The following is a 17,432-nucleotide window of genomic DNA, read 5'->3' on the forward strand; positions in this document are numbered from 1 at the left end:
CTTATGAGGGAGAAGCACCATAGGCTGAACTGATTGGGAACCTCAAAAGTTCCTGCTTTCCAAGTAATTATAAGTGGAGAATACCAAATAGCAATTGGTTTTCTTTTTTTTTTTTCTGTGACAGAATGCATTTGATCATTTTTTAGCCTGCATTCTCATTAAAAATAATCAGAAAATAAGCTACAATTGCAGGAATTATAACCTCAGGAAAGAGTGACACATACCAAATTGAAAACAAAACATTTTTTTCATCAGACAACTGCCAATATCTGTTTCTTGGCAGAATTGGAAATGATTTTCAGGCGTAGTTGCTTCTTCTTAAGGGGATTACATTCAGGTTTCAGATGATAGGATTCAGATCAGAGAATTTATGTTGTCATTCATGAAATAATGGTGATCTGGTTATTTAAAAAGCAATGCCATGTAGATGGCCAAAGTGAGATGGTGAAAAAAAAAGATTTCATAGTGAAGCTTTTTATTTAATAAGTTTGTGGGTAATGGCCTATATAATGATTCCCTCCCTTTCTGACTCATAAGACTTTTGTATTATATATGAAAGGGTTTCTCTGTTGCAGTTCTCAGGTTAATGAACTCCTCCTCATACAGCCCTTATGATGATTTGAGTTTGAAACCCATGCTTTAGAGATTACATATTACAAAATACATTTTCTTTTTAGGTTGAAATGCTAGAACGAAAATATGGAGGCCGTCTCATAACTAGACATGCTGCTCGTACTATACAGACTGCTTTCCGCCAGTATCAGATGAACAAAAACTTTGAGCGGCTTAGAAGTTCTATGTCTGAAAATCGTATGTCAAGACGCATTGTACTATCCAATATGAGAATGCAGTTTTCATTTGAAGGACCTGAGAAAGTTCACAGTTCCTACTTTGAGGGGAAGCAAGTTTCTGTTACAAATGATGGATCAAAAATAGGAGCCCTTGTCCAGTCTGGATGTAATGATCTTGCTGAATCGACTACAATGAAATCTCCAGCAGCTTCCACAGACTTTGCTGATGCCATAACAGAATTGGAGGATGCTTTTTCAAGACAAGTAAAATCTCTTGCAGAATCCATTGATGATGCATTAAACTGTCGTAGTTTACACTCTGATGAGGTACAGATACCTGACCAAGTCAGAAGTCGTGAAATAGAAAGAGATAGTTGTGGTCCAACTAAATCAGCAAGCCATAATGTTGATCATAGGAAACTTGATGAAATGACTGCTTCCTATAGTGATGTTACGTTATATATTGATGAGGAAGAGTTATCCCCACCACTTCCCCTTACTCATCCTGTAGAAAGACCATCGAGCACAGAGTCTGACTTGAGACTTAGATCAATAAACCCTTCTCAAGAATACTGGTCTATGACACATAAAGACCATAAAATAGACACTGACACAAGTTGTAGGAGTACCCCTTCATTGGAATCCCAAGAACAGAGAATGAGGATGGATCATCTTCCTTTGCTAACCATAGAACCACCAAGTGACAGTTCAGTTGATTTAAGTGACCGTTCTGAAAGAGGATCACTGAAGAGACAAAATGCATATGATCGGGGAATTAGTAGTCAGCAAGGTAGCCCAAAGCACATATCACATGGCCTCCCTAGCAAAGTAATATCCCGAGAAGATCCAGAAACTAGGCATAGACCTAGGCCTATTGACAGCCACTTGGCTATTAATGGTACAGCAAACAGGCAAAGCAAATCTGAATCTGATTATTCTGATGGAGATAATGATAGCATCAACAGCACTTCCAATTCTAATGACACAATAAATTGCAGTTCAGAATCATCTTCTCGAGACAGCTTAAGGGAACAAACTTTGAGCAAGCAAACATACCACAAAGAAACTCGTAATAGTTGGGATTCCCCTGCCTTCAGTAATGATATCATCAGGAAACGTCATTATAGAATTGGACTGAACCTTTTTAATAAGTGAGTACAGTGCTTTTTCCTTTTTTATGAAATGGTATTTACTTGATGCCTTGGGGTTCTTATATACTGTATACCAAGAAGTAATTTATCTCTATAGTAATAACTAAAACAGGCTATAATCCCCTTGTAATCTATCTATCTATCTATCTATCTATCTATCTATCTATCTATCTATCTATCTATCTATCTATCTCAAACCTGTCTTTTACTTACTTCATTGAAGTAGGTGTGATTTCTGCCTTGGTAACCTTGCATCATTTCTCCTAATTTCATGGTGTGCATTTTTATCAGGCGGTTTTTTTAAACTTTTAAATACTTCGTGTTTTCCTTTGTATCAATTTCAAAAGAAATTAAATATTGAAGGCATATTTAAAGAACTCAAGTAGACAATGCAAAAATAGAAAATCAATTAAGCAAGAAGTCACATTCTCCATTTTCATCATTTTATCATTCTCGTCCACCTGTGATGTTCCATGTGCCATCTAAAAAACAGACAAAATTAAAATGGATCATTCATAATAGTAATTAGCAGTCATTACAGTTATTTGTGCTGGCCAAAGACTAGGATTAAGACTAGGGATGCCTTCAAAATACAATATGCATTTATAAATAGCTGCAATATTTTTATGTTGTTGTTTTACGTAGCTAAGACTGTCATCCTATACAGTTAGAACTTCTGATTACTATTGTCTAAATTATACTACATGTATAATAAAACTTTCTCTCTTCACTTTAATCAATGTTTTCAAAGCAATTTAATTTAAAATAGTTCTATATTCTGATTGGAAGGCAATTAAAATAATAGCAAAAACTTTTAATATCTATTTTTTAAAAAAATCTATAAAATGTGAAATATTTTATATATTACTGACTTACAACCACAATTGAACCTGGAATTTTGGTCATGAGTCATTGTCATTAAACTGGTCACCATGTGACCTGGCTCAATTTTATGATCGTATCCTGGCTTTCCCAGGCACCATCATTAATCAGCCGCACTGGTCCGTTAAGCAGAGTGTATGGTGACACAAGGTAGGGGAGTCCCTGGGGGGCCTGGCACAAATCTGCTTCAGTCTCCTCTAGGAATGTGGGCTTGATGGTTTGAACCCACGAAAGACAAGCCAAAATTTCTGCATAAAAACATTGAGCTTATGAGGTGCGCCCAGCCCGGCCCTTTGTGAAGAAGAAAGAAAAGAAATGTTAAAGGTAGCCAATTGTTTTCTGTTAGAATTGAGGGTGCTCTGTTCAGGAGAGCTGTGCTCTTTGCAGAGCCTTTAGAACAGGGGTGCCAAACTCACAATGTCACATGACGTGTCGTGACATATGACTTTTTTTCCATTGCCGGCAACGGGATGGGTGCGGTTTCGCCATGACGCATATTTGACACCCCTGCTTTAGAAAGTGAGGCCAGTTCTTTCTTTTTCTTTTCACCTTCACCTCCAAGGTGAAGGTCATCTTGTATGTGGAATGCAGGGTGGTGAGGGTGGTTGTACTGGCACGTCCCAGGCATTTGGCACTTCATGGGGAAATAGATGCTTCGCAACCCAGTATACCCTTGGTGTCCCTCAGATGTTTGGAAATTCCCCATAGGCGGATGTTTTCCTGGATGTTCAGCCCTTCATAAGTGGGAGCCTTGGCTGCTTCATACTGCCAATTGGAACTTCCCTGGTGTTTCAAGGCACAGATGGGGGGGTGGAATAGACAGGTCTGGGGGCTGCAGCAACTCTGCAACTAGTCATAAGTGCAGGTAGGCTGACAAGCACAGGTTGGACACAGGTTTTAAATCCCTTCGTTCAGCACCATTGTAATTTTGGTCATTAAATGAATTGTCATTAAATGGGAACTACCTGCATTAAGCTGTGAATTTTCTTCTTGCTTTTCTTGCCTATTAGTTAATGTGCTCTGCAGTTTAAATAAATTCTAAACTGCTATTAAAAATTCACATTATTTTTTTTAACTATCTGATGCGAGTTAACACTGGAATACCTATTGTGATATACATTAATCTCGATGTACTCATTTTAATAATTATATCCCTAAGATTGAATGAGAGTTTTGTCCACTGAGTTATATCCAGTGAAATTACATCTATTCATTTAGACATACTTAATTCACCATACTATGATAAACAAGCATGTTATAGGAACTATACAAATTATAATTCTTAATCTCCTACAATAATCTGTAGATATAGTACACCCCAAAGGAAATTAGACTTAATGTATAGCCAGAAAATAAACTATTTTACTGTATAACACAAACAAGCTTGGCTAATGACTTCACATAATTGTTAAGGATTGTCTAAGATACTGTATATATGAACAAATATTCAGTGTGAAGCATCACGACAGCTTTAACATTTGTTTAGCAAACACAGTTGGGACTGTCAACTCAGTCTTTAACATGATCAGTGAGCAAAACTGACTAAGCGTATGATCTTACTTCAAAAGCTTTCCTTTGCTTTTATAGACCTTGCAAATGTCATAAAAATGAGGATTGGTCATAAAGTTATTTTTTCATTATCATCATAACTGAATGGTTGCTAAACAAGGTAGTTGCTAAACTATGATTATCTATAGATATCCAACACTGTATGCACCAACAGTTCTATACTACTCAACAGGAAAGGCATCTGGTCTAGGGGAAGGATGTTGTCCAGTTTCATAGTTTGCAAGTCAATTGGCTATGATATTTGATGTGTTCCTTATCTTCAGTTAAAATTAGTACATAGCTTATTTATAGCAAATCAGAATTTAAAAATATTCAATTTCATTCAAGATTCACAACTTGGTTAAATAAATATTTTTGAATAATTCTAATATAAGATTTTCCTTCTCTGTCTCAAACTCTGTAGATTTTCATGTAATCCCCTGTGTTTGCTGATTTATTTTGCTTTGACATCAGTACAAAATCAATCAAAATTTATTATAGTCATCAGTACACATATTTTGTAGTCTCACAAAAAAAAGTTTGTACAGATAAATAAGGAGAACCTTTGAGGAATTATCAGATGTTCTATCACTTGGTGTCTTGACAATGTGAGATTGTTAATGAATATTAGATCCTAAAATAATGTTCCTTCAAAGGAGGGTTGACTTTCATAAACTGCTAGAATTGTTTTTCTCAACTGATATGCAGAAGAAAATATGCTTTTTTGTTAACGACAAGGACAAGGTAATTTTGAAAAAAACTAGACTAGGAATTCTTTGCAATAACTTAGTTTGCTACTTCATGAGACATTTTAGCTCACTTTTTCCAATTCAGCTTTCTTGTCTAGTTGGTTTCCTCATTTTTCCAACTAATGCTGAATAATACATATTCCAGGAATAGGGCAGACAAGTATGACTTCAAAGCATGCAGTTTGGTGAATCACAGTGGAAAGTTTGGACTTCACATATTTATTTATATACCTTACCTTATGAAATACTTTTTTAAGAATTGACTACCGGTAATCATTTGTATTCTATAGCACCAAGGTCTGGGGAAAAAAAACAACAATCACTGCTGATTTGCATACGTTTGATACTCATTTAAATTTGACCCATCTGCACAAAATTAAAGTGGGATAACCAATTGAGCAGCCTGCACCTAGTATACATGTTACTTGAATATTCCGTCAAAGAAATGATATAGAAAAGAACTATTTACATAGTTTGCTAAAACAAATAATCTAATGAGCTTCAAATCTCAGGGCTGTATTCTATACTAATTTTTAGTTGGGGTGCAAGAATGAATATCATCCTGAAGTGATTAGGATATGAGGAAAGCAAACAATTACAATACTGTATGAAACAATGTATTATTCTATACCAGTGTTTCTCAACCTGTGGATCGCGACCCCATTTGGGGTCGAACGACCATTTCACGGGGGTCGCCGAACAACGCAGTCCGCCATTTTTTCCCCCTTTCCCTTAGCTGTGCTACTCCCTTTTATTCTATTGGCTTTTGAAAGCCAATACAATAGACTCTCTTGAATAGAGTCTAATTCTATTGGCTTTCAAAAGCCAATAGGAATTGTCCAGGCTGTCTCTGCCCTGCTGAGCCCGCCAAAAGCCCCAGTCTGCAAACGGTGCTGCAAGTTGTCTGCAGCGAAAGCAAGCTGTCTGGAAGCTTCCACCCCTCCCTGCTGAGCAACTACTAAAAATGTAAGTAAAAGAGGGCCAGAGGTGGGAGGCCGGTGGGTGCAGGGAGGGTTGCTGGCACGCATGGGGCCCGGCGGGTGCCTTATCTCCCTTGGGCTGGGCCAGCTGGTGGCCCAGCCAGTGGTTGCCCTGTGCCATCGCTGCCCCTTGCCAGCTATGCCTCAGCCGGCACAGGGGGCAGCACCACGCATGCGCGGCGCTCCCAGACAGGGAAAGTCCTTGACTTACAACCGGTTGGGTAGTCCTTGACTTACGACCGGTTGGGTAGTCCTTGCCTTACGACCGGTTGGACGACCGGTTGGGGTCGCGGCATTAAAAAGGTTGAGAACCACTGTTCTATACAGCTATATATATGAGTGTACATATGTTTAAACCCTCCATTATACTATTTTTGTTCATAAATTGATCAGCTAAAGCTTTAAACAACTTTGACCTTGATTAAAATGGTTATAAATTTGAGATGTTATAATCTGTTCATCTTGAGCTGAATATTTTTGTTCCTGTGTGTTCCAATATTGCCTCTTTCAATGTAAAGCTATGCAGTGCTTCAGATACAAAAAAAATCCAAAAAAATGTTCTTTAGAGCATGGGTGTCAAACTCTCAATGTCATGTGATGTGTTACAACATATCACAATTTTTCCCTATCGCAATTTTTTCCTCATTGCCGGCAATGGGATAGGCACAGTTTTAGCGTGACACATCTGGCTCGCGGGCCGGTAGTTTGACACCCCTGCTTTAGAGCATGTAGAGCACAGATGTAGTACCTGTGTCTTAACTCTTTAAAGTAGCAGTATCTTTTCCAAAATGGTAAAGCTGTTCTTAGAGCATGTGATCCTTGAACAAAATTCAAGTATTTTAAATGATCATCAACACATTCTGCATGTATGTTTCTCCAGATTCTGAAGTACCTTTTCCTCATTATTTCTGAAATACTATACAGATTTTTTAGTAGTCTGGACAATAGATATTTTAAAGACTAAATTAATTAGAATTCATTATAAATTTACTTGTGTTTTGGGGTGGGTGGGTTTTTATTTACTTATACATCCTTACAGTTAATATAAAGCATTTTTATTGTTTTTCACTTAATTATTCTTGAATAACGTATATTATCCCAAAAGCCAAGCTAACAATTTCATTAAAATCTATGACAAATACAGACATCCAGACATCCCTATTTCCTGGCATTCTTTAATCCTCCCCACCACCACCACCCCAAATAGAATTTAGCAAGTCTGTTTTATAGATTCAGTAAGATGCATTTGTTCTCTTTTTTTTGTGAACTTCTCAAAAATTTCTTGAAAACTTTAGCAGATTTCCAATAAAGAAAATTACTGATAATAACTCTTTTCTGGTTTGATAGTTATATATCTCCTTTAAACATTTGAAAGTCCAGTACATTTTCTGCATCCTTCTCATTACTTGCCACATTTAACATTAACAATAATAATAATAGAATCGGAAGGAACCTTGGAGGTCTTCTAGTCCAACCCCCTGCTCAGGCAGGAAACCTATACCATTTCAGATAAATAGCTGTCCAGTCTCTTCTTAAAAACTTCCAGTGTTGGAGCATTCACAATTTCTGGAGGCAGGTTGTTCCACTGGTTAATTGTTCTCACTGTCAGGAAGTTTCTCCTTAGTTCTATCCTTGATTAGTTTCCATCCGTTGCTTCTTGTCCTGCCTTCAGGTGCTTTGGAGAATAGCTTGACTCCCTCTTCTTTGTGGCAGCCCCTGAGATATTGGAACACTGCTGTATGTCCCCCCTAGTCCTGGTTTATATACACATTCAGATTAATTTTAAACTTATCCAGAATATCTTGTTCTTCTTTCATTTCTGAAATCTATATTCTAAGCACCCTTTTGCTGTTTAATACAGAAAGTACGGTAATATTTTTTCAAATGTGTTTAAAACCATATTAAACATTCTTTCTCTAAGGAGAAGGCAACAACTAGTAAGTGCAGTATAACTTGCTGTTCTGAAAGATCTTAATTTTTCTAAACGAATCAAAAAAAGCAGAAATCCAAAGTATTAAAACATAGCTGTTTAATGTCCCTAAAAAAGTATGCATTGATGACTGAACAAAGATGGGTCCACTTTCACCCCTCCTAACTCCCAATCATTCAACCCTTAAGATAATGTAAAACAGCAATTCCTGCAGTTTACTCTTGAGGAGTAGCTGTACAGGGTCCTATGGGCTCCCTGAAGATTTTTTTCTTACTCCAGGGAGATATTGGTGGCTTGAATTCTGCATCAAGCTGTCTTCTCCATCATAACATGTAAGCCAAATAAATAAATAAAATTGTCTTTTCTCCAGCAGGATGGCTGTAGAGTCCAATGAATGGGTTCTATGACAGCCTTCCTGCCCGGCAGACTGGGTAAAAACTTTGGCCACACCCCTTCCTTTGGGCGTGACCCCAGTTTTGACTCAGTCTCGAAGCCTGGTAGAAGTGCGAGAATCAGCTCTTAGAAAAGAAAGAATTTCACCCCAAAAAGAGACAAAATCTCCTCTTCCAGATTCTGAATTAGCAAGCAAGGATTACTGGCAGCTGACTCGGAGCCATTACCGGACACCCATCAGGATCGTCGGAGTGGTGAGAGTATCCTCAGGGCGGCTAGCCAGGGGGGCTCGGGCCGGTCACCGGATCGTTCGCCGATCTCCGGCCCGCCAAACAGCTGTTTGGCGCGGGGACCTCCACACCGGATCGCTCGCCGATCCCCGGCCCGCCAAACAGCTGATTGGCGCGGGGAACTCCACTCCGTTCGGCCGGCAGAGCCGAGGCGCCGCTCGGCGCTAAACAGCTGAGCGGCGTGGGAAATAACAGCCCCAGCGACCAACAGAGCCGCGGCGCCGCTCGGCATTAAACAGCTGAGCGGCGCGAGAAGCACGTCCTGACCGGCCGGCAGAGCCGCAGCGCCGTTCTTCTCCTCAGCGGAGAGGCGCAGCCCCCTTAAGGCCAAAAGAGCAACTTAAACCGGCAATTTACCTTCTTGCTGGATAGTAAGGAGTTCAGAGCGGCAGTTAGGATCCGCCATTGTTTGAGCCTCGTGGCTTCCACCGGCTACTATTGGGAGGCGTGGCTTCCTCCCATTCGCCATTTTAAACGAGCGGATTAACCCGCCGTTTTTTCCTTTGTGGGTGGGCCTACCATCCGGAGCTGTTTCCCTTGCCTATAAAGAAGAAATCCTTTGTGCAATTTGCCTGACGGAGGTTACCCTTAATACATTGTGGCAAGAGGAAGGAAGAGGGGAGAAAAAGACGAACTGCCATCAGTTCTGATCGTGGTCTGTTGCCACAGCCACAGATTGGGGAGAAATATATTGACTACATTGAGTCTGGACCTAAGTGAGGAGGTGAGGAGGAATAATTTTTATCTAACTGTTCCTATTGTGACCTTTAGTCACCGCCTTACAGGATCCTCTTGCCCAAAGGATCCCGTCTGTCCGGCCATTGTTTGTCTGTGCAGAGGAGGACTTTCAGTCCCAATTATCTGCGACTGATCTGCGTAACCTAATTCCCCACTCCAGGTATTGCCTACTCGGGGTACCTGGCACAATGGCAGACAATGTCTCGTATTCAGCCACACAGGTCCCTCAATTGTCCCCCCCACAACAGCAGCAAAAGCGCAGATCCTCTGAGCCAGAGGTGGGGGGGAAGAAGAAGGCTAAAACAAAGCACCTTACTCAAAAGGGACAATCTAAAACGGCTGAGCGAGAGGCTCTGAGGAGACATTTGGCTCTAGAACGACAATTTACCAGGGCACAGAGGACCAGTTCCAATGGGACAAGCATGGTTTCCCCTGTCCCATTGGTGGCACCCATCTCAGAACCTACTGCCCAGGAAGTTCTCAAAACTTGGTCTCCTCCTGGGGAAACTGAACAGTTAGATTCCTCCAATCCCTCCTCACCAGCATCTTCACCTGACCACACTCCCACTGCTGCAACGTCCAGTGACAGAGCGCAGGAGGACATATGGTCGGCACAATTTAAGGCATTCATGCAGGATGCCTTTTCCCAGTTCATGGCTTCTAAGGGGCAAGTAGCCTTTCACACACCCCATAAGGGACGAAGTAGGCCGCCCCTACTAACATTTCTGAGACTTCCTCTCAAATAGGAGAGGATGACTCATTAGACCTGGATATGTCAGACATGCCCCTTTCGTAGGATGAGGGCACCGCACCCGAGCAGGCGACGAGCTCTGGCCTCTTTGATCCAGTGCTCCTCAAGTCACTTCTGGTAAAGGCAGTCTCTACGGTCAGCCTGACATCAGTACAGGAAGAGAAGCCTTCTACAAGCAAGGAGGCCAACCCTCTATTTGCCAAAAAAAGTCCCACAGGACAAGTACATTCCATGTCCGGAGGTCTTCCTGACCACGGTAGAGGAACAATGGTCTTCCCTTGCAAGCCCACTGGCACCCAATAGCGTGGAAAGAAAGCTTTTCAATCTCTCTCCCTCCTTCTTGAACATGTTAGAGGTTCCTACAGTAGATAACCCTTTGATCTCATTATTTTCTACCTCCGCAATTCCAGGAGACATGGCGGAGGCCTTGAAACCTGAGGAAAAGAAATTTGAACACTCCCTCTGTCGTTCCCACATGGCCGCAGCCTGGGCGGCCAAAGCAGCTACTTCATCATCATTCTTCGCGAGGGCCTGTATTATGTGGTTGAGGGAACTGCAAAACACGGTGCCTCCAGATCAGGTCAGAATACACCAAACCTTGGCCAAGATCCTCGCGGCCTCTCAATTCATGGCTGACGCTTCACTGTACGCAACAAAGTACGCGGCAAGATCCATCGCGGCCACAGTGGCCTCGCGTAGACTACTGTGGCTCAAAAATTGGAAGACAGACCTGAGGTCCAAGTGGCGTCTCTCAACGTCCAAATACAGTGGAGCATTCTTATTTGGATCCATACTGGACCCACATGTCAGTGAAGGCAGAGATAAGAGAAAGATCCTAGTACACCCATCAAAGAAGTTAGATAGGAGAGGCAATCAGGAGTTCCGGAGGCAGGGCTTCCGTCCAGGAAGCCCCTGGGACTGGAGACAGCCCTTTTGGTCAGGGCAATCCTGGGACTGGCCCAGAGGCTCACGATCCTTCTACCCGAGGCAGGATCGGCCCCAGGATCGCCAAAACACGGGAGCCAGAGGCCAGTTCCAGTCCAGACGCCCATACAGGGGATCGGGAGGCAGATCCTTTAAGCGCACCAAGTGACGCCAGACAGGACACATCCATAGGGAGTCGGTTAGGGAATTTCATCGAGGTCTGGGAGCAGACCACTACCGACGCCTGGGTCTTGGAGACGATCAGACATGGCCTGACCTTAGACTTTTGCTCTCCCCGGTTCATCAGATGTCCCATCTCCAGAAAGGTACACAAGGCAAGGTCGGTAACCTCGGCCATAGCTCACCTCCTGTCAATCCAAGCCATAGAGAGGGTACCAAAAGGAGAAGAGGGAAGAGGATTCTATTCCATCCTCTTTGTGATCCCGAAGACATCCGAAGGGTGGAGGGCAATATTGGACCTGAAGGGCCTGAATTATTATGTAAATTACAGGAGGTTCAAGATGCAGTCCTTGAAATCCATCCTAGCCAGCGTCAGGAAGGGCGACCTCCTGTCCTCAATAGATCTCACGGAGGCGTACCTGCATATCCCCATCCACCCCAGTTACCGGAAATTCCTCAGATTTACGTACGCGGGCAGGCATTACCAATACAGGGCCCTACCCTTCGGGCTGTCCTCAGCCCCAAGGGTATTTACCAAGATCCTAGCGGTAATAGCGGCCCATCTCAGGCTGATGCCGGTACGCGTACAGTTTTATCTGGACGACATCTTGATTCAGTCCAGATCGCAGGAGCAAGCAAAGGCAGATCTCCAGACCACAATCCGAACCCTACAAGGACATGGATTCTCGGTCAATATAGACAAGAGCCACCTCACTCCCTCAAGGAGACTGCAGCACCTAGGCGCAGTGATAGACTCGGCGCAGTGCAGGGTATACCTTTCCCAGGAGCGGCAGACCAGCATTTCCAAGCTAATTCACCAAATTCAGAGAATCAGGAGAGTGCCCTTGATACAGCTCTCGAAACTCCTGGGAATGATGATATCTTGCATGGGCATTGTCCCATAGGCAAGACTCCACTTGAGGGAGTTGCAGTGGTTCCTCCTACCCTACCAGAGGAGGAATCTCAGTACCTCCAACAGGAAGGTATTGATACCAGTACAGGTGACGAGATCACTGAAATGGTGGATATCCCCCATGATACTCAAGGGGAGTATATTCAGGGAGCCGAACAGGGTCACGCTCACGTCAGACGCGAGCCTATTCGGATGGGGAGCCCATCTGGGAACCCAGATAGCGCAGGGCCAGTGGAACCAGAAGGACCTTTCACACAGCATCAACTGGCTAGAGCTTCGGGCCATCCACCTGGCTCTACGTCATTTCTCCCACCTAGTAACAAGAAGACACGTCCTCGTACTAACAGACAATGTAGCAGCCAAGGCACATGTAAACAAGGAGGGGGGAACGCGATCAGCGGAACTAATGAAGGAGGCATTAGCTCTGGCGTGGTGGGCAGAAACCAACGTGAGTTCCATCAGAGCGGAACACATCTCAGGGGAGACAAATACCCAGGCAGACTCCCTGAGCAGAGCCAAGGTGGATCAGTCGGAATGGCGTCTGGATCCGGCCCTGTTCGAGGAGATCTCCCGGAGGTTCGGACAACCGCATCTGGACCTATTTGCCAACCACAAGAACACACAACTCCCCAGGTTCTTCTCCAGGTTCCCGTCTCCGGGGGCGGAGGGAACAGACGCCCTCAGGTGTCGGTGGCCGGTGCAACTCCTGTACGCATTTCCACCGCTGCCCTTAATACCGGTGACCATACGCAAGTTGATCCTGGAAGGCGCAGAGATAGTCTGCATTGCCCGGCATTGGCCACGGCGCCCGTGGTTTGCCGACCTCGTGGACCTTTCGATATCACCCCCATGGAGGATTCCCCCGGACAGAGTAAGTCTCAGCCAGGGCAAGTTTTTGCACCCAGATCCCCAGTGGCTACAACTAGCCGTTTGGCATTTGAGCGGCAGAGCCTAGCCAAGCAATCCTACTCGGAGGGGGTGGTATCGATCATATAAGCATCACGACGATCGTCCACTAACAGGATTTACGATGCTACATGGAAAGGTTTTTGCAGGTGGTGCGTCCCTCTTCACCTAGATCCATCCCCAATGTCCTAGATTATCTCTTGGAGGGTCTTAATAAGGGCCTATCAGTCAGCACTATTCGCAGACAGGTATCGGCCCTCTCAACTGTACTCTCCTGTGACAACTTAACCTCCCTAGCACAGCATCCAGCGATTAGCGCCTTTTTAAAAGGGGCGACCAACACAAAACCTCCAGTCATACACAGGTACCCATCTTGGAACTTGCCTAAAGTTCTTCTGGCCTTGACATCGGCACCCTTTGAGCCTCTTGAATCATGTTCTCTTCATCACCTATCGCTGAAGGTAGCCTTTTTTGTGGCAATTACCTCAGCAAGGAGAATTTCAGAACTAGCGGCACTGTCAGTAAGGGAGGATCTTTGTACCTTCTTCAAGGACAAGGTCGTTCTTAGACCAGATCCGGCTTTCATTCCGAAGGTAAACAGCATCTTCCACAGATCTCAGGAACTGACTCTTCCTGATTTCTGCCCAAAACCCAAACATAGGCTAGAGCATAGATGGCACAGGTTGGACGTGCGTAGAGCGCTGTGTTTCTACGTGAAACGCACTTCGTCCTTCCGCAAGACGGAAGCATTATTTGTTTCCTTTCAACCATCAACTATGGGGAAGAAGGTGTCATCTTCTACCATAGGTAGGTGAATCAGAGCCTGCATAGCCCAAGCCTACGTCTCGCAGGAACTTCCAGTACCCACACATGTGACTGCCCATTCAACACGGAGCGCAGCCACATCTGCGGCGTGGCTGACACAAGCGTCGGTGGAAGAAATTTGCAAGGCCGCAACTTGGTCTTCGCCTTCTGTCTTCATTCGGCATTACCGTTTAGACTCCTTTGCCGCAGCGGATGCTGCCTTTGGTAGAAGAGTGCTACAGCAAGTCGTATCTGCTCAGGATTCGGGAGCCTAGACATTCCCTCCCAGGGGGACATGAGGGCTTTGGTATGTCCTATCCATTGGACTCTACAGCCATCCTGCTGGAGAAGGGGCGTTGTCTTACCTGAACGCCTTTTCTCAGCAGGATGATGTAGAGTCCAAGCCCACCCAGGGGTTAGGTCTAGGCAGGTATAAGATAAAAGAGCTACAGTATTAATTCCAACAAAGTTTCTCGCCTAAGTCAAAACTGGGGTCACGCCCAAAGGAAGGGGTGTGGCCAAAGTTTTTACCCAGTCTGCCGGGCAGGAAGGCTGTCATAGAACCCATCCATTGGACTCTACATCATCCTGCTGAGAAAAGGCGTTCAGGTAAGACAACGCCCCATTTATATGTGCCTTACATATTACTCAACAACAGCAATATAAGTAACAATACTTCCTTTTACATTTAAATAATCAAAAATCATAAAAAGGAATAAGGTTTTTTTAGGCCATGGATGGATTCAAGCTACAGATGAATGGAAGGACAGGTTCTTTTTTAAGATAAGGGTACCAGAATGAAAGTTCTTTTTATAATCATATAAAGAAAGTATGTAAATGTTCCCAAATGTTGAAAAAGTCTATTTCATTGAGAAAACCCTGGAAACTGAAATTATTATATCATTCCTAGCCTATCAGGCCCATGCCTTTGTCATATGAAACAGTTTAGGCAAATTATTTGCTCAAAGAGATATCTGGGTTACGATTCAGCAAAATGTCATCATTTCAGTGCCTTCATCAGTGACCAGGATTGTGAAATGCTAACCAGAAAGGAGCTTGATGGTTGACACAGTTATGCAATTGTTAGATTAACACATATAATGTGTTATTGCATTTCTTATTCTTTGCAATTCAGCCTAGTAGGGCTTCCTTGGAAAAATAGAGGCAGTTATTTAAAAAAATCACTTTAAAAATAAGAAACAAAAAGCAAGAGGCAAACAGTAGTATTGTATCAATGTGATAAAGAGCAAATAAAAACAAGAGAATTATAATCAATATATTGAATCTAAAACACTATATGTATAATCAGAGTAAACAGTTGATAACCATGATAGCCTTCAAACATGCATCTCACCAAGTGCAAAACACTATTTACTGTGCAATGCTTTGTGCAATTGGTTGTGTCAGTTTATCTAACTTTAAATATTAAATATTACAGTAACTCATGATTACAAATCTCTGAAACAGATTTTTACCAGTTCCATGTACCAGGGGTGTCAATCTTCCTATTTGATTATAGTAAAAAGGGGGTGGTGATTATCCTCTTTGGTTTCTTTGCCCATGCAGATCTTGATAGAACTTAAATACTTTAAAGAAGGATTACATTTTAACACCATCTTCCCTCTCTTGGGCCCTCTCCAAAAATGAATTTGTATTCCAAATTTTTTAGCAATGGCATTCTGATAAAGCAGTTTATATACCTGGAGATCATCCATAGCTTCAGATAGCTGTTTACAGTGCTGGTTATAATGGCTAAGTATTAATTCTAGTACTAGAACTAATGTGTCTTCCAATATCATTGCTGGGATAGAGGAGTTATAGTCACATTCTGCTTGTGGTTGTCTGTATTAGAGTAATAACATACCAGGTTGGTACTGTAGTTACCAGTTTATGTATTATTGTATGCACTGAAAAATCTAATCCAGATAAATCCTTCTGCAACTTTTTACATGACTCAAATTTCCCTCCAAATTATCTGAAACCTGGAGAAAATATTGATGAGATGTAAGCAATCTTTCTTAGAAATCACTTGGGCAAGAAAACTCACACAATTTTATACAAGTGTGTCATAACCTGCTACAAGATTTTGGCTTTTTTGTTCAAGTCTTTGTGAGAATTGATGATTTTTATAAAATTTTAGCAATTTATAAAACTATTTATGTTATTAGAACTATTTAATTTTAGGGAGTTCTAAATACCATTATGATTGAAATATTACTATCTGCACAATGTTGATTACTAGTACTATGACTTTATCAATTTTTATTTAACATCCCCATCCCAAAAAGAAAAGGGGAGAGACTGAACTGATGTTGGACCGAGCTATATATTGCTTCAATAAAGTGGTATCTTCAGCTGAGTAAGATTTAATAATAATGCATGGACTACATTTTCAACTGAGAAGCAGAGGGTTTTCCTTCATTTCATCCAGTGGTGGGATTCAAATATGTGAACAACCAGTTCTCTGTGTGGAGGCTGCTTCCGGAAGTCCATTCTGGGCCTGGGCAACAAAAAATTAGCTATTGGTTCGGCTGAAGTGGTGTGAACTGGCTGAATCCCACCACTGGTTTCATCTATAAACCTTGCTTATTCCAGATTTTGAACATCTTTGCATTTCAGGATTAAAAAAAAAAGTCTTGTTTTGTCAAGTGGAGGAAAGTGTAATACAGTCTACCTACATACCTGCCATTCTGTTTTAAAAGATGTACAAATAGTCTTTGGACCTTTTCCCTTTCTTCTGTGTGATTATCATTGAACATATGACACCCCCAGAAGACTGCTGAGAAACTATTATTTTAAATATCTCACAGTGCCATGGAATTATAATACTTCAAGGCCTCTATTAAGTTTAGATTCCCAGCTGCTCACTGCTGCTGCTAACCAGCACAGCTCATGGACACTGGAGGGGGCTCAACAAATGGCTTTTTGCTGAGGTTCCCTACCATTTTATAAGCTACCCTTATTATTTGCAACTCAGTGGTCAGAAAAAATGGGAATCACAGAACATTTCATTATTCTCATCAGAAACTTGTATAAAGGTCAGACAGTCGCAGTAGAACCAGAACATGGTGAAAAAGACTGACTTGGCAAAGGAATGAGATAAAACTGTATACTCACTAAAGTGATGACATTGCCTTGATTATTGAAAATTCAAAGATTCTGCAAGTTCTAGTAATAAAAATCAAGGCATACAATGAAAAAATGGATCTAAAATTAAATATATAGATGAACAAATTAATGACAAGATTAACCAGCCTTAGAAGTGAAAATGAAAACATTGAACTGGAAAAAATCTGCCTTTTAGGATCGACCATCAACAGTAAAAGAACAACCAATCAAGAAATACAGTGCAGACTAACACTTGGTAGAGCAGCCATGAAAACCTTGAAAAAGATATTCAAATGCATGATGTACTTTTATAAATATCAGAATTGTGTAGGCCATGGTATTTCCTGTGACAGTGTTATGGAAGTGAAAGTTGGACTTCGAAGAGGCAAGATAG

General features: G+C 42.2%; 1 protein-coding gene across 13 annotated transcripts in view; it reads left to right on the forward strand.

Annotated features, from left to right (window-relative positions):
* IQSEC1 (IQ motif and Sec7 domain ArfGEF 1) overlaps nucleotides 1–17,432 on the forward strand; it is a 270,339-nt gene that overhangs the window by 213,857 nt on the left and 39,050 nt on the right. For all 13 annotated transcript variants that reach the window (XM_039349437.1, XM_039349429.1, XM_039349427.1 and 10 more), the window contains one exon: nucleotides 678–1,942. In XM_039349437.1, the coding sequence (XP_039205371.1) occupies nucleotides 684–1,942 (1,259 nt within the window). In that variant the 5' untranslated portion in view covers nucleotides 678–683. The remainder of the gene's footprint in view (nucleotides 1–677; nucleotides 1,943–17,432) is intronic.

Source organism: Crotalus tigris, unplaced genomic scaffold (genome assembly GCF_016545835.1).
Source record: "Crotalus tigris isolate CLP2741 ecotype Arizona unplaced genomic scaffold, ASM1654583v1 scf7180000018275.596634, whole genome shotgun sequence".
Lineage (NCBI taxonomy): Eukaryota > Metazoa > Chordata > Lepidosauria > Squamata > Viperidae > Crotalus > Crotalus tigris.